At 45.3% G+C, this 17,716-nt stretch overlaps 1 protein-coding gene across 3 annotated transcripts in view; it reads left to right on the forward strand.

The window, feature by feature from the left end:
• The first annotated feature begins 233 nt into the window (after window positions 1–233).
• Window positions 234–17,716, forward strand: part of SLC22A23 (solute carrier family 22 member 23) — a 118,076-nt gene continuing 100,593 nt past the window's right edge. For all 3 annotated transcript variants that reach the window (XR_007888528.1, XM_051609803.1, XM_051609804.1), the window contains exon 1: window positions 234–1,454. Coding sequence is in view for 2 of the 3 variants with exons in the window: in XM_051609803.1 (XP_051465763.1) it covers window positions 921–1,454 (534 nt within the window). In the remaining variant the exon portion in view is untranslated. The remainder of the gene's footprint in view (window positions 1,455–17,716) is intronic.

Raw genomic sequence — 17,716 nt, forward strand, 5'->3', positions numbered from 1 at the left:
GGCAGGTGGGGACTGCCGGGAGCCGGAGGGGGAACAGCCGGGCCGGGCGGGCGGTCTCCGGAGGGGCGGCCGCGGGAGGCAGACGGCGGCGGCGGTCCCCGCAGCCCGGGCCGCGGAGGGGCCGGCGGAGCCCCTTGCTGCGAAGGCAGATGTGCGAGACGGGGGGCTGCGAGGGGCCGGCCGGGGGGTGCTGGGGGCTGCCGCCGCCGCTGCGGCCGGGGGGGGATCCTTAGCTGCGCGGGGAGCGGGGGGAGCCGCGGCCGGGAGCTGTTTTGTTCTCCTTCCCTTTGCCTTCCCTCTCCTCCCCCCTCCTCACCAAAACCGGGAGAGGAGGCGTGTTCGTAGAGCCTTGCTGCACCGGTTTTGCTTGGTTTGTTGTTGCGGGGTTTGGTTCGCAGGGTGGTTTTTTTTGTTGTTGTGGGGTCTGGGTTTTTTGTGTGGTTTTTTTTTTTTTTTTTTACTTGTTTCTTTTCTCTCTCTCTGTCTTCTCCCCTCCCTCCCTCTCCTTTGGCCCATTGCATGTTCGGATCCGGCTGGATCCTTCCTTTTATTTTCGGCGGTGCCTCTCGGAGGGGGGAAGGGAGAGCTGGGATGAGTGCAGCTTGACGCACAGGCGAGGGGAGGGGGGCACCGCCGGCAGCTGTAGCGGTTCGTGGCCGCAGGGTGCGGGTGAGGAAGGGAACGAGCGCGGGGCTTGCTCGCTGCCTTCCCCTTTATTCGCCCCCTTTCCTTCCTCCCTTCCTTTCTTCCCTCCCCACCCCCATCCGTCTCCTGCCGGGTCCGGCTGGGAGCGTGTGTGCAATATATTACGTCGCAAGGTGTGTGTGTGCGGAGGAGAGGGAGGGAAGGAAGGACTCGCTCGGGAGCCGGGGCTGCCCCTGCCCCCCCTGCCCCCTATGTGACCCCCCCCGGGCGGCTGGATGGCGATAGACCGGCGCCGCGAGGCGGGGGGCGGGGGGCGGCCGCTGCCTGAGGAGAACGGCTCCGTGCCGGGGGGCACCGCCAGCCCCCCGGGGCCCAGCCCCGCCAACGCCGTCGGAGCCGGGGCCGAGATCCAGGCGGTGCCGGTGCCGCCGCCGCCGCCCGCCGCCGCCTGCAGCCCGCTGCTCCTCGACTACGACGGCTCGGTGCTGCCCTTCCTCGGGGGACTGGGCGGCGGGTACCAGCGGACCCTGGTGCTGCTCACCTGGGTCCCGGCCCTCTTCATCGGCTTCAGCAAGTTCTCGGACTCCTTCCTCCTGGACCAGCCCGACTTCTGGTGCCGGGAAGCGGACGGGCAGGGAAACTGGAGCGGGTCTCTGGCGCCGAGCCACGCCAACCGCAGCGGCAACGGCAGCAGCATCTTCCCCCCGCCCGGGCTGCCCACCCCCGCGGGGGGCAACGCCAGCGAGTGCGACTGTCACGAGTGGCAGTACCGGATCAGAGCCGGACTCGTCCAAAACGTCGTGAGCAAGGTGAGAAACACGGCTTCCCTCAGCCCCCCACCCCGTGCAACCCCCACGGACCCCCTCGGCCCTACCGCGGTCCCGGTCGGCAGTCGCTCTTTCAAGACAAGGGGGGCAGCTGGACACGATGTGGTTCTGTCCGTGCGTGTCACCCTCGTGTGGGTCAGGGGCCCCCCGAGTTGCCTTCCCACAAGGAGTAAATCCTACATCCTCATCATTCTTTCCCCCCCTGGGCTTCACACCCGGCGTCTGTCCTGGGGGTTTCTACCTGAGCTCAGTCTGCAGCACTGAGCTGCAGAGTTATGTCCTGAAATGGGATCCTGAGCTGCTCTTTGGGATCCCAGCAATGGCAGCTGTCCTGTCCTTTTGGGATACGGGTATCTGTGCGAAAGACACGGGGCAGGGGTGAGCATCAGGGAAAGTATTGTGGAGGAGGCTCCAGCTGTGATACCGCTTGTCTTTGTATGCTAAAACAGCACCACAAACCAAAAAAACAGGTTGATTTTTTGGGGAAGCTGATGAGGTGGTGGTCACTGTTGGGAGGAAATCCAGACGAAGTTGTGCTGAATTTTTCTTGTTCAACACTTATCATCTTGATACCTGTTTTGGTGGAGGCATGAAAGAAGAAAGGTCTCGCACAAGCTGTTCTACTCCAGAGGCAGAAAGTGCATGCTGCTCTCTTTTGTGTTTCCTAGCGTAATGGCTAAGGTGGAAAATCTCTAGTGACGAGGGCTGTGCTGCTTTCTGCTCTTATTTCCTATTTGCTCAGTAGTGCCTGTGAAAAAAACGCCTCGCCTTTTCACCTGAAAGCTTTTGCTTGTTTATTCTATGGGCCCCACAAACCCCCTGCCATTTCTGGGTGGGCCTAGTTGGTGTTCACAGGCAACTGGAGCTCTCAGAAACATAAAATGAAACTGTTAAACCAAAAAAGTAGTTCCCTTAATCTCAAGAATGCCCCCCCCCACCCCCCACCCTAAGATCAGCAAAAATTACTTCCTGCCCGGGAGCAGCATTTTGGATTAACTGTGTTTATCTGCTTGGGAAAAAGAAGTGCAGCAATAATCAGATGACCGGCCTGAGTGTGCTTTGGTTAACTGGCATGTCTTTGTATTAATCAGTATCATTTCTGTTTCTCTGTGTACCTTGAAAGCATGTGCAAAAAGAAGAAAAGCCGGTAAAGCAAACCCCTCAAAACCTTGAACCCAGAATGGATTAAAAAAAAAAAAAAAGTTACCCAGCTACACTCCCTTCATGAGGAAAAACTCAGGCACGTGGTGAATTTGAATGGTTTGTGATGTAGAAGTGCAAGTTTCGTAATGAAATTTGATGTTTAAGAGAGGCAGGTTTTCTTCTGGTTGTAACCAGGGACTGAGCTATTCTTACATGTTAGGGTTTAGCACTGATGCTGAAGTGTGAAAAAAGTCTTGAAATATATCTTTTTAGCTTAAACTAAAAAAAAAAAAAAAGTTAAAATGTTTGAATCTTTTGAAGGTCAGCATCAAGTTGGCCACAAAAGGTTGGGGGAGAGTTTGTTTGCTATCTTGCATGCTTTAAAAATAATAAAAAAAGTGTTCTTTGGAAGATCTTGTGGTAAAGGGCAGTTCAATTTTAAGGGATAAATAAACAGCTGTGGTCCCTGCTGTCTTGTTTGCTATTAGAAAGAACAATAATAATAATCTTTTGACACTATGGGTTTTTCCACTGTGGAGTTTTTATTTTTCCTGTGTGCTCGCTTCTAAAAACGTGGCAGCTTTTTCTCTTTGATTTGTAATCCCATGTAATTATAATTAGGTTGTTTTCTCAAGGTCAGGATTCCTCCTTAGTTTGTGTTTTCATTTTTGTTTTGGGGGTTTTCTGGGTGGGTGTGCTGTCTCTTCTCATACCAATGAAGAAAGAGAGGAAAAATCCAGGCGGAATATCAGTGTAGCTTAATTCAGACTTCCTTTCTTATAAACCTCCAGGAGCTCAGATACTCAGATTCTTGTAACTGCTGACTCCTCTTATATGCATCCCACTGTTTGTGAGAAAGACCTGCCCTGGCTGATTTCAGAAGACCAGATGTCCAGATCTTCTTTAGCTCCCCTCAAAAATACATTTGTTTCTGTAACGTATTGTGCAATGTTCTCATCTTTCTAAATAGAGTTTTATTAAATCTTAGTCTAATATACGCTCATCGGTGTAGTAGCCAGGGGTTATATTGAAATATCATGAAGAGATCCAAAAGTACATTAATAAAAAATGCACTTTTGTTTGGCCAGTAAATCCCCTTGTTTTCAACTTCAGCAGTCCAGTAGGCTAATGGCTGCTGGATACTCCATCATTGCTTCGTCTTTAGAAATGATGAAACAATTGAGGTTATTTAGTGCAAAGCATATTTTCAGCTCTGTGTTTTGTTGATGTATGTGCAGCATCACCATCCCCTTTTCCTCGGGAGCGGGTAGCTTGTCCTTAAACTGTGTTAAGTTTCATTGTTTCCATAGCCTCTCTCTTAGTGATGCCCTTCAGCCTTCAGATGTTGTCTCTTTGCCCAGGATTTCTTGGCCCTCTCTTCCCCAGTGCCCATTTTCTCCCAACCTGTCATCCTGGGGATTGATGGAGTGGAGATCTTGCTGTTTCCAGCCCTGCTCCATGCTTTGCTTAGCTCTGCAAGTCCTTGCTGGAGCCAGAGATGGCCTTGTCCCTTCCTTGAAGAGTGGCATTGTCACACTAGGCGTTGCTATTACCCTGACCTCCTCGACTGTGTCGCTGGGAATGGTGCTTTTTATAGTGCTGCCAGTCATTAGAACTGGAAATGGCAATAAAGGACATACTGCTTATTGTTTAACACTGTTGAAACACACATAGTGAAGAGGTCAGATGCATAATTTAACCACAGGGATTCCAGTGGCTATATTAAATCGCCCATCTGAGCTAATGTCCTGACTTGGTACATAAATCTTGGACTTGAACTGGGTTTGTACATAAATATCTTCCTTTAGGGCAATTCAATTGTAAGGCCTTTTCACTGCTAAATGCTTCTTTGAGGATTTTAATCTGTTCTTTATCACATTGTCACCATTATCACTCTGCTATGAACTGAGTGCACGTTATGTTTGCAAGATATATCTTGAACTAGCCTTTAGGCAAAGGGCTAGTAAAAAAAACAACTCACCAAAACCAACCAAACAAACACACCAAAACCTCTCTTTTAAATGGTCCATATATCTAGTCACTATCCAGAGGAAGGATTCTGAGAAATATTCTTTTTTTGCCATGGGGAAACCCAAGGTCTCATTTTACTCATTTGCAAAGTGATGTTTCAGGTAAATCATTAGCATTAACTCAATAAGCAACATAATGACAATTAAACATACATAACCATGAAGCCTAGCAGGAAGCTGGAATGTGTACTCAGCAGGGACTTTTCCAACTTTCTCATCAGCTTCTTTGCAGCTGCTCAGAAGATCCAGGCACTAATGCCAGCTGTAATCTTGGGGCAAAGTTTTCAGGGAAGCTCTTAGTTACATGATTTATGGTTGTTGTTTTGTTTTGTTTTTTTACTCTGTTACTAGGATGACCTGTCCGCTATGTTTGATTGCATTACATGGTGGGCTTGCTTGTTGGTCTGAATGTTAATTTGTATAATGGACACCAAAAGCTGTCAGTGGGCAGGGACTGAGGCTTGATTAAATTTCAGCAGTTCATGGCTCAGCATCCCTCTGTACGCACCCACAGCATTCCAGATCATTCCGCCTCTTGGAGATGGCATAGAGGAAAGGAGTTAGTTGAAGGCTGTGTTTTAATCGCCCAGAGGAATTATGTAATAATACTTCATGTCTAGTCACTAGGGAATTCCTGTTGTGGCTGCTTTTCTGCTCCAGATGCCTTTTTTTTTTTTTTTTTTCCCCTCCTTCTGCAGTGCCTTTGTCTTGGCTCTCAACTTCCCACTTGATTGGGGTTGAGTCAGCTTCTTTCACCAAGTAACATGCCATTGTTTTACCTTTTTGCCACTGGTTCAATCATTCTTTTGCCAGTTTGGCAGCAACTCAAGCAAATTGTCCACTCCAAAAAGGCAGAGCTTGATCAGAGGAGCCAAATTGTCCACTGCTGTTACGCAGTGAGGACCAGGCAGTGCTGCCTTGGTGTGAACTTGGGTCATTTCAGGCTGTGATGTGATGCTCTTTGCCCCTGCAAGGCAGTGTGTCTGTGCCCTACCAGCCTTTCTTTTCTTTGTGTTTTTTGTTTTTTTTTTTCTGGGTTTTTTCCCTAGGTTAATGAAGTTAAATGTCTCTGAGCAGTGACATGTGCTCTAAACTGTGGTGTTGTCTCATGGAAGTATTGTGGGTATCTGCAAGTAGCCAGAAATGGTACAACAATCAAACCTCTGTGGGGTAACTGTGCTAATAAATTTGGCCCTGCTTGTAGGGTGGTATTTCTTGGGGTAGGGGAGAGGTGTGGATTTTCAGAGTATAGTTTTTAATTAATTCAAAGGGAATCACTCTGACAAGGTCCTTCCCAAAATAAGAGCTGTGGCAGCCTTTCCTGGCACAAAGGGGAGGTGGTCTCTCAATTGTTTCTGCATATCCTCCAGTTGGCTGCTCTCTGCAAAGACACTCTGGAGATGCTGATGCTTCTCTTTTTTTCCTGCAACTTCCAGGATTTGTCTTGTCAGTGTTGGTTCCTGGCTGAATGGCTGTTTCTTAGGTCCAAATCGATAAAAACCTTGAGTTATTTTGCCCAGTGCAGTAGCTGTGTCAGAAGCAGCAAGATGGAAGCTCATCTGTCACCCATGCCCTTGCTTCCTTTGTGCAGATTGAAGGGGCTGGAGGACCTGCAAGGCAAATGCTTGCAATGGGCAGAAGGAGTATCCTGAATTTCTTTCAGGCAAGGCTTTAAAATTACACTCTCTGCTCCTAACGGGTGCTGAAGGCATCGAAAATTCTGTGGTCAGAGGTATCTAGAAATACTGGCAGACGAGGGCAAACTTCTATGACTTTTTTTTTTTAATGGCTTCCTCAGTTACGGGAGCGATCCCAAACTTTTTTTTTTTCCTTCCCTCTGCAAGTTAGCTGATAAAGAGTCAGCAGTTGCTGGTCAGAGCACACACAGGCTTGAGGAGTCTGATTGTTAAAGAGGGAGCAAGGGGAGCTGCCTGCCTGCCTGCCTGTCCTGCTGCAGCTGCTCTGGGGCCTGCCCAAGCACACTGAACATGGGAATGAAGTCTCCCGGATATCAGAGCACTGGTGAACAACACCCTAAAACACTGGGGTGAGTTTCTGGCTGCATGGAGTGAAGGAAGAAGACTGCTGTTTCGGGAAGTGTACCTGGAGTTTCCCGGTGGTGCAGGGCGATTGTCTGCAAACAGCAAATTACCTGGTGTTGATCTTTGAGATAATCAAGTATGATGATATCACCAGAATACAAATACTTGTTTAGTGAGCCTAGATACTGTTTTTATTTATCTGGGGGGAGCTGTTATGTACAGGCCAAACAATTTTCAAGCAGTTGGTCTAGAAAACAAAGGCCAAGTTAAAACTGATACAGACATCAGAATTCAAGTAGTCTTAGGTTTCCTATCAGGTGTGGCTTAATGTTTATCATCACTCTTAAGATAAAAAGTCTCAGATGCAGAAATCTGATTTCAAACTGCCATAAACAGTTTGTAGCATTGGTAGAGCTAACAGTAATCCTTCAGGAAGGTAGTTCTGTATTAGAACACCCTCAAGTCATTCTCAGTTTTCTGAGACTTTCTATTGAGTCTTTCATATTCCTCATTTTCTGTGTTTATATCTAACTACTGCATTTTTTTTTTTACTGGTTGAAGGTGATGTTTGAAGTAGTTGGGGTTTTGTTTGATTTCGTTTCCACTCCCTAATATGTCCTGTATCTCAGTCACGTAGTTTAAATATACTACTCATGCTGTGGCAGAAGTTGCAGGCTATCGTGTGTGTTTACCAGCTGTTCAGGCAGTCTAAAACCAAATTTCTGAAGTACTCTTAACAATTTCACCTTTTCTTACTCTGACTACAAGAGTGCGATTATAGAAATGACCTCATGTTTTTCTTATAGCATTTGTCAAAGAGGAGAAACTGTAACTTATGAAGGCATCTAATTTGGAGCCAGTTCTGATGAGATGAGAACCACAGGCTGGTCAAATGTGAAGGTGTTAATTTTTAATGAAATAACATCTGGAATAGCATGAGGCTTACGGTTTTCCTTAAAAACTTTTGGCCATGCTAATGGTGCACAGTCTTTAAATTAAAGCTTTCCAAATGAATTCTAGAGAGCTGCTAAATTTAGAAAATGCTGAAAGGAAAGGGATCCAGTGCATTTGTGTACCTTGTCTTTTGTTTTCCCTGTCAGCCTGTTTGTTTCTGCCTGCTTTCCCCTCTGCACTATCTGGCATCCCTGCTTGGGGCAGTTGCCCTTGCTCACTCCCTTTCATACTCCTTCTTCCTCCTGTTCTTCCACAGTACAGTGGGGCAGTGCTGGGTTACTCAGGAGTAACTGTGGAATTAATTAGGCTGAGATCTTGCTGTAGAGGAAGAGAATGGGATTTGCTGTAGAAGATCAGAGAACGCTGTCATGGGAAGATGCTGCAGCAGTGCTGAGTGTTCAGTTCTTGTACTGAATTCCCCCAGAGCAGCTTCTCTTGGGCTCCAGTCACCTCAACTCTGAAATGCATTCTTAGCTCTCATAATGTAATTTATTTTTGTATTGTTTTCCAGTTGACTTTTGACAGCAGGTGACACTGTGTGCACTCTGACTTCCCTTTTAAAGTCAAAGGGGAAGGAAGGGACCTGAAGGATGCAGAAATGAGGTTCAGGCCCCTTCCAGAGCATTTCATTGGGGTGTGTTGCAGAGGTATCCAGGCAAAACCAGTGTCAGCACCTGATAACAACCATACTGGAGCCGTGCTGGCCCACGCCCAGTGGGGGTGCTGCACAGTCTGCTGTGCCACCAGCCCTAAAACTCGGCAGGCAGCCAGGATTAACCTGCTCCTTGAGTAGCTCCCACTGACCAGGGCCACGTCGTTCCTGCTGGGAACAGGCAGTGGGTCTGTGCCTATTCCCGCAGGCATCAGCAGCTGGCTGCCATGCTCACCTGTGCTTGGTGCCATGGGCACGTGTGGGGGGAATCCCCTGCCTGCCCTGCAAGGGCAAACGTGCTTGAGGGTGATGGGCTGGGTGGGGCTCACTTTTTTATTCTCTTTTTTTAAATCCAGTGTGTTCTTACACAGTTTTGTTAGGATTTTTATTTTGTCTTTTTTTTTTTTTGAGAGCACTAAATGACAGTTGTCCTACTCAAGCAGAAAAGACTAAGTGAATGTAACCTGATAATTGTTTCTGAGCCTCCTATTTAGATCCACAAGTAGCAAAGTTGGGAGTATCAGGAATGCTAATTGTGAGATACCGAGAAGCAGTACACTTGCTGTGTCCAACAGCATATGATTTATAGTTACCCTTGCACACTGTTTTCAGAGCAGGGTGGTCTGGTTCTCTGGAAAAGGTTTTTGGCTGCAAACAGGAGGAATTCATTTTGGCTCAAGTACCATCTCCCTGTTACTCTGCAGCACTCTGGAGCTGCCCAGTCTCCTTCTGGCCTCCAGACCAAAGTCCATGAGCACGTAGATAATGTTGCAGTGTCCACCCTACAAATATTATTAAGGATAGGGAATGTAAATGAAACTGTAAGACCTTTCCTGTGCTCCGTCTCCCAGGGCTAGGTAAAGCATTGTCTGCATGAACAATACAAGCTCAACAGACCAGTTTATTTTGATTTTTAAAAACAAGTGGAGTATTTTTCTCCTTCTTCCCTTAATATTTTAAGTTTGAATGAATACCAGACGCTCTTTCTACCCCTCATCACCCCCTTTTCTTCTTGCCTGAATTATAATAACTTTAGTCCTCAAATGGTGAGAGGGCAGGGTCGTGACAGCAATAATTGCATGTCAAAATTCAGGTGTCTGATCTTCTTATCTATGGAGACTTTGAGAAAGTCTTGCTCACAAAAGAGCTTTTTCCTCTTGTCATCTCCTTTTCTGTTTCAGAGTTTTTTATGCAGTGCCTGAAGTTTGCAAGTTTGTTTTCCCCCAGTCCTTAAAAAGTCCCAATAAGAGAGTAAATTGGGCTTTGCTGTGTCAGCCCTCTCAAGGCAGCACATATGCAGTGCATTTTATGCACGTGTGGTTTTGGCAGCCTGAAAAAATACCAGTTCTCAAAGTGTTAACTTGTTTTCCATAATCAGATGACAGCAAATGTTAATATTTAACCAAAATGTTGGGGTTTTTTACATATGGCTTCTATTTACAGTGTCTAGACCTGTTCTAAGCACCAACTTGAATACTAACTTTTTATTTAGTTTGGTTGCAAAGCCAGTCCCAGCAGCATGTACCTTGATCAGAATAAAGGTTGTATTCAGCTGAAAGCTGAGGGATGGCACTCAAATGTGTTGTCTCTGTCAGTCCTAGTGATTGGTGGTGTTGCTCCTGGTCTTTTCATACAGCCAGAGGGAGGCAAACAGCCATGGGTCTTTAAGCCAAGAATAGGTTTAAAGTTAATCAGTTTTGTGACAGTGGCTCCTAATGATGTCAGAATACACATAGAAAAGATACTTAATTACAGCAGAGAGATGTAAAAGAGAGATGGAAATATTCTGATCTCCCTCTCTGGGAAGTTACAAATACAATGTTTATGAAAGCTGCAAGCAAGATCTTGTATCTCCCAACTCTTTGATGTTAGATGACATTATGGAGTGGGAAAAAGCAAAGCTGATTGCATCAGCTGAGAAACGAGTTAGTTGACTAATCTGGAAAGGGTGAAGACTGGAGAAGATCAAAATGTCTCAGAATAAAGGGAACTGCTGCTACTGAAAATAAAAGTAGTGATGGAGAAGTGGGTGGTGTATGCTTGCTACTAAAATTGATTTAATCATTTTGAGTATTCAGAAGACTCATATGATTAGCAAATCATATTTTAATTGTTAGCATATTAGTGATGATAATTTACTTAGCAAACTTCCTTCTTGTCCATCCCAGTGGGGAAAAGAAACAGATCTGTGATGAGAGCAAGGCTGGAAACAGAAGAGCTAACTGCTTCTGATTGAAGTGTGAAGTTGAAGGGTGGATTAAACTTTTCTAGTTTTGCAGTGTTTCAGGTGGCATCTTATTATCTTGGGACTCTGCTGAGGTGCTTGGTGGGTAGCTTGGAGGGTCTTTTTTGCTAATGGCATAGAGTAAGGAATAACCTAGTGTAGACCATTGATTTTGAAGTCTTTTCCATTTTGCTTGCCATGAAACAAAGTCAATTTGTCTTCTTGCATGTTTGAAGTTTTGGGCTTGTTTTGTACTGGCATCATTGCTTGTGCCCTCTTGCCACACTGGGGAGATGACTCTTACAGGTGAGCTGTGACTGAACATCATTAGATAGGACACAGGGCATGCAGATGAGCATGGTGCAGCTTGGCTGGCAGCCTGGCACGGGCAGGAGATGCTGCAGTAATGCATCTGCTGCCAGCATCACCTTCCTGCTGCAGGGGGGGAAGGGAGCCATACACATCATACTAGGTGCAAGCAGGACAGCATCTCCTCACAGGGCATAGTGGAAACAGCCTAGTTACCCGCAGGCAGTGCACCTCTGCTTCTCTGACTGTGAGCAGTTGAAGTTTGCAGACCAGGAGGAAGGGCCATTTTGTGTCAGTGTGTTCAAGCGGTGATGTGTGGAACCATGGCACCCAGCCTGTGTCCTTTTATTTTTAGGGCTGAAATACCAGACTTAAAAAAGGTATACTTCAAAAATTTATGTGGAAATTTCACAGCCAAGTCACGCATAGCCAAAAATGTGGTTTTGAAGCATGTATTTCAGCAACTTCAACAATGTTAAACCTCAAAAAACATTAGGGAAGTCTGTGAAGGTTGTGCAGCCCTGTACTCTTCTGCAGAGATGGAAACTGTTTTCATAGGTACATGAAACTGCTTTCATACAACACTGCACGATCTAATTATATCTTTCTTGGAAGACAGCTCAGCATGTGTCCTCTGGCTCACGCGCCCTCTCCCCTTTCTCTCTCCCCATTCCACTCCCTCCTCATGTGCCCAGAAACCTTGGCTCTTTTGTAATAGTCAAAAGTAATTTCTTTGCTTTATTTTTCAAATGCTACACTGCCCAGGCAGTCATGTCTGTAGTTAAACCTGAGAATTTCTGTGTGTACGACCTTGTGTTCTCCATTCACAAGTGATTTTCTTGGGCTGCAGGTTTCCCTGCCAGCTGTCTGCTGTGGTCAGAATTGGTACTGGCTTCCAAGAATGAAAAGTGCAGAAAATGTTGCTCCCACTGAAAGAAAAATGAATTGGACAAGAAGCTGAACAAAAACCCTTGCATCTGTTCAGTTAGCAAGCTGTAGTGTATGGGAATAGAGACCCCACATTTATTTGGAACAGGAAGGAGGCAGATGGTGAGCAAAAGGTGATACTCTGGTACCACCAGTATCTCTCTTGTTACTTAAGTAGAAGTTCTTGCATACTTGGATGGCTATAAACCTCTCAAAATACCAGTGTATACTTGCTCAGTAAAAATTTATTAGAAGGATTTATCTTTAAGAGGTTCTGAGCGCTCAGGCAGTGGCCAAAGATTTTTGGCAAAAGCATCCACTTAGGATACAGCTGAGGAAAGTCAGATGCACCCAGCACTTGGAGGTCTAGTTCCATACAGAGAGGAAGTAGTTTTAAAGTCAGGTGTTGACTGTGTGGTGAGTTGAGGCATTCCACCATAGGTGGTGTAGGCTTCTTTGAGTTGCTGGTCAAAGAAAACAAACAACAAAACCTCTCAAGTTGATTGGTTTTCTTGTGGCTTTTTAAGTGACTCTTTTGTTTTCCAGGTAAGTCCAGTTGTATTGATAAGAACATAAGAAAATATGTTGTTTGGAGAGGTTTGGTTCTGAATGTGGCTGGTCAAAGAAAGAGGGAATAATTAATTTTAAAACCTTCTTAAGTCTTTCAGGATTATTTGGCTTAGGTTTTTTACTCTTCTTAATGTCCCTGTTTTGAAGTGTGACCTTGATACTTCCACCTAGCTGGTTTTACTGGTGGTCAAAAAATGCCAGGCATTTTCATTGACACTTAAAATACAGACCAGGGAGTGCTTTGCCCAGCTGTGATCTCAAAGGAGAGGCATCCCTACTCTGAACCTTGAAGGTTAAATAGTTTAAATGCTCTGTTGTTGCCATGGCTGAGAGGGTACATAGAGGGACACCTGAGCAGTGCGGTCATATGGCAGTAAAAACACCTCAGCTTTAAGTGTTGCAATTGGGCTGGCACATCCCTCTAGGAGGGTTCTCCTGTAACCTCTTTACTGTGATTTAACAGCACAGTTATTTTCTCTCAAGTTGAGCATCATGCCATTTTTTTGGAAGTTGTACACTTTGTTTAACATTAAAAATGCGGCCAGAGGGTCACCTTTGGAGGTTGAGAAGGGGAGGAGAGAAGTGTTGTCCTGTACCAGCCTGGAGGAAATCTCGGTACAGTGGTCTCCTGTGGTGTATCTGTAAGTACCACCTGGGTAGTTTAGTACTGGGAAAAGGCATTAGTGGTAGGTATATTAGGGTAGAAATACTGACTTTTTTGCTTTTCCATAGTAATTTTTTTATTACTAGTTCTTGTCTGCTGCCTTGGAGTTTTTCTTCCATGAATAAGTTCCAGGAGACTGTTTTCCTTTTTCATTACTTGTATGAAAAGCATAACTTGTAAAAAATTATTCTTTATAAAACCAGCTTTGTGATTTTTCAGAATTTTTTTTTTTTTAACACTAAAAGAATCTGAAGGCATCATAAAATTGAACTCTCACTAGGTGAGGTATTTATATAGAAGATGGATTCTAGTGCAGTGCAGGGAAAATTGACAGTCTGGTTATAAAAAGATGAAGTGGGAAGGAGAGGAACAAAGAAAGAGGAGGCCAAGCATACACACACTTCAGTGACAAATGTCAGACTTTTATTTTCATGTACTGGTCCTAAAATCACAGATTTGTTCTCGTTGGAAAAGTCCTTTAAGACCGAGACCAACCATAACCTGACTCTTACCAAGTCCAGTGCTCAAACTATGTTCCTAATCACTACCTAACATGCAGGCGAGCTTATGGCTTTTCCCCAGGAGGGATTTGGGGCTGCTGTGGTAATCCATGTCATAGCGTTATTTAGAGGCTGGAACCTCCCAAAGCAGGACCTTTTTTCTAGGGACTGAGAAGCTGTGTGCAGTGTGTGGGGCACATTGTGTGCCTCAGAACAGCATCTGCAAAGCCCAGTGCAGCAGCTGGGTACTGCCTGGCTGGGGAAGGACCAGAGGTGCTGCTTCATGCCTGTGTTAGGCTCTTCCGAGGCAGTGACCCTCTGGTCTCCTGGTGCTGAAACTGATGCAGAGAGCAGTTGGAGCAGGACCATGACCTGCCTGCAGACTGTTTGGGGAGGGGCCTACCTTCTTTCAGCAGTGGGCTGGGCATCAGTTTTTGAAAAAAGCACTGCAGACCCGCAGTGTGGGGAGAGGGTGGGCGTGTTCCAGTCCCCTCTCATTGGTCTCTTTTTTCCAGGCTTCAGGCAAGTCTTGGAGCAGAACATCTCTCAGCCTGTCTCTTAGCTCGTTTTAGGACACAAGGGTCTGCCTTGTGCTTTTCTGTGCAATCAGGGTGAAGAAATAGAACAGATCCTTCATAGACATCTTACTAGGACCTTTTTGCCGTGGGTATTCTATGTGCTTAGGACGACATAGACAGCATTTATGGCCTCTGGAGGATAAGTGCTTTTGAGGCAGGAGCCCTTAATTGAGACAGCTTGTGTTTGTAGCAATAATCATGCAGCAGACTTTACATTTGTGACTTTCAGCTTAACTTCAGTGCAAATACTGACTCACTGTGTGACCCCCTTCCAGATTTTCACCCCTTGTAAAGAAATTACAGGATGGTTACTTTGTGGCTGTGTTACCTTCTGCCAGATGTCTTCCCAAGCATTTCTTGTTTCAGATAGTCCTTCTTGATAGTGACTCACAGTATGGGTGGTGACTCACTGATATCAATTAAACATTAGGATCCTGAAGGTGTGACTTCTTAAGCTTTTGAAAAAAATAAATTCTGTCACAACATGAAAAAATCATTTGCAATATATTGCACATCTGCATAGGTGGCAAATTCTTTGCATTGCTGTAATGCTATGAAAAAACCCCAACACTTTTGATTTTTAAATGTTCCCTCTCCATCAGTGTATTTTATATAGTTAGTTTTGGTTTAGCATAACAATACAGTCCTGCTGATTTAGCAAGTCATGTTACCAGATCTCAGTTTAGCAAGTCACTTTACCAGATCTCTTGCATTAGGAGGATGGATGGAAGACAGAAAGACAAAACCCAGGGACACCAAGGAGAATCTTGGGGAGCACTGTAAGTTTAGTAGCACCCTTCCTTCAGGCTAGGTGCTGTTAATTCTCAAGTGGGACATCAGGGGATTCAGCCAGAGCAATTACAGAATGTAATGGTCTCTCTGCTTGTAACAGATTACCTTTTCTAAGAGACAGCAGAGAATTACTGTCTAGTCTTCAGCCAAATCAATCTTCCAGTGCAAGTATACTTGAACTGTCCCAAGTGCTGACCAACCTGGCATTATTACTCCAGGAACGTGAAAACCTGTTGCTCCTTTCTCTGTGAAGCAAAGGAGAGTGTTGTGTTTGTGGGATGACACTACTGGTGCTTACAGCCAGGCTTGCCATGGCTCTGGCCACAGCTGTGCTGTGTGAGCATGTGTTGAATACACTCTGCTCTGCCAAGCCTGGGTCTATATGAGGGTGGTGAGATACTGGAACAAGTTGTCCCCAGAATTGTGGATCCCTCTTCCCTGCAGGTGTTCAGGGCCAGGTTGGATGGGGCTTAGAGCAACCTGGTCTAGAGGGAGGTGTCTCTGCCCTTGCAGGGGGGGATGGAACTAGATGATCTTTAAGGTCCCTTCCAACCCAAACCATTCTATGTAAGGGGAGAGGCAGCACTGTTGTCATATAATGGATCCTGTTTTATTACTAGTTGTGCAAACCTGAGGCTTCAGCCCTCTTGCCTTTGGCTTTTCCATGGGGAACAGAAGGGGGACCACAGGTCTCTGGCAAAAGTTCTGCATTTTCAACACACTGAAGCCTTACTGGTTTGCCCTGCTGCTGTGTTAAGATGGGTGGGAACAAGGTACCAGCTATTAAATATGTATGTTGTCCTATTAATGTCATCTTTACCTGAGTCTGCTTCTGGCTGCAGCATCCATTTTTCTTCTGTGCCCTCTCCTTATTCTTCTGTTTCTTTGTGAGTCACATTCACTGGTGGCATGCACCGCTGTCCGGCCAAATTTATTTTGGATTAATGCTTTGCAGGGTCCTCTCTCTGATTTGTGATCACTGCCAGAGGAGGAACCAGGATACACTTGTGCTCTTAGAGCACTGAGTGAGTAATTTGGGGTTGTGGCAGATTTTCTGAAAGTTTATGCTAAAACAACTGTTGAAATATTTCACCATTTCCCTGTTGATGAATTCTGAGGGTTTTGGAGAATGAGAGATTGAGGGAAGGTCAGGAACTGCCTGTGTCTGTCAGCATCCACGCTAGGCTGCCCTTGTGGGCTCAGGGAATCAGCTCTGGGTGATGCTGGCCTGCAGAGCGAGTGCTTAATGCAGGGACAGGAAAGGGCGAGATGCAGAGTTTGCAAAGAAATATATGTTTTGATTTTCAGAGCAGCTGGGGAGTTGGGCAATAGCCTTAAAAACAGACAGATGAACAAACAATAGCTCGCAGATAAGTTATCAGAAGGAGGAGGTGCATTTTAGGCACCACTGAAGGACATGCTGATAAATTGACTTTTCTTCTGCTTTTAAACTCTTGCTTTGTGTCCCAGTGTGGCAAAGTGGTTTGGCATCTCTTGTCCTGGACTGAAATTTCACAACAGCCCGTCATGCGATTTTGGCTCTTCCAACTGTGAACCTTTACCTACGTGTAATCTGGTGCTGCATGTTCTCTGCCTGGGGTTGTGCAAGGGCTGGCTCTTTTTGACTAGCAATAGTGAGAATTAAAAGGCACCAGGATATCTCCTTTTTCTTTTGGTACTTGTGTGACATCACTGCTTCTCTGACAGCAATAAAATTAAAAACTAGCAACTTGTAGATATTGCCTTAAAAAAGTGTTCATGTATAAATATTACTATTTTTAATAAATGTAATTTGTGCTCTTCAAATAATTTATCATTTTTAAGTAGCATGTGCACCTTCTGGAATCTGAAAATAAACTCAGAGTATTTGAAAATCTGCCTGGAGCTCAGATATACCTTCTGAGTTTTGCTTTGTGGCTTGTCTGGGTAGATATTTCCCTTTGCTAGCTGGAGATTGGTCATATAATTGCAAGCATTAGGAATTGCATTTCCCCACTTGCTATATATTTCTAAAAAGTCAACATCTTCGGAGAGCAATTCTCCCTGCCTTGCTGAGCAGTTTGCTGCTAATAATGAATAGCTCTTCTGCGGAAAAGATTTTTCCCATACTACTTGCTTTTGCTTCCTCAGTGCGTTCAGTTTGTAGGCTGAAGGGTCAGACATACATGTCCCAACATCTACAAATCAATGCAGCAAGGAACTAAGAAATACATTTAACTAAAGCAGAAACCCTGAGCCTGAAAGCTGGCACATTTCTTTTGGCCTCAGAAGTCCTGTACTTCTTGGTGAGATGGTATATTGTAGGGGGGACGTCGCCTGTGATGTTGAACCAGAGGGCTGAGTCAGAGCTGCCTTATTTGTGGAAGGACTGTATGTCACGGTAACGCTTAAAAGTCCAGCACACCTAATTTAACTCTTTCTTTTGAAGTTGCATCTGACTTTTAAAAATAAGTTGCATACTTTGCATTTTTTTGGCCATGAAACTTCAGTTCCTTGTGTCAGGAAGGCTGCTGCTATTACATTACACATGAACAGCCATTTATTCTGTGAAGTTTCATTCTGGAGCATCTGACATTCCAAGGTTAGCTGTACTTATTTTTCATGAAATCTGTGTCGCTCCCTTTACCATCAATATCTGAACACTTCACAAACCACGAACAAACATATCTTTCTACATTCATTCAAGGGCATAATAGTGCTTTCCACACATGACACATTAAAGAGATTAAGTTACATGTTTAAGGGCAATGAGGATGTTGGGCTAAAGCCAGGAATGCAGCCTGGCTCTCCAGAGGCTCAGTCTAATGCCTCAGAGGAAAATGTCTTGGAGTTTAGGGAAACCTTGCATCTTTCTCATGG

Source organism: Apus apus, chromosome 2 (assembly GCF_020740795.1).
Source record: "Apus apus isolate bApuApu2 chromosome 2, bApuApu2.pri.cur, whole genome shotgun sequence".
In the NCBI taxonomy this organism is placed as follows: domain Eukaryota; kingdom Metazoa; phylum Chordata; class Aves; order Apodiformes; family Apodidae; genus Apus; species Apus apus.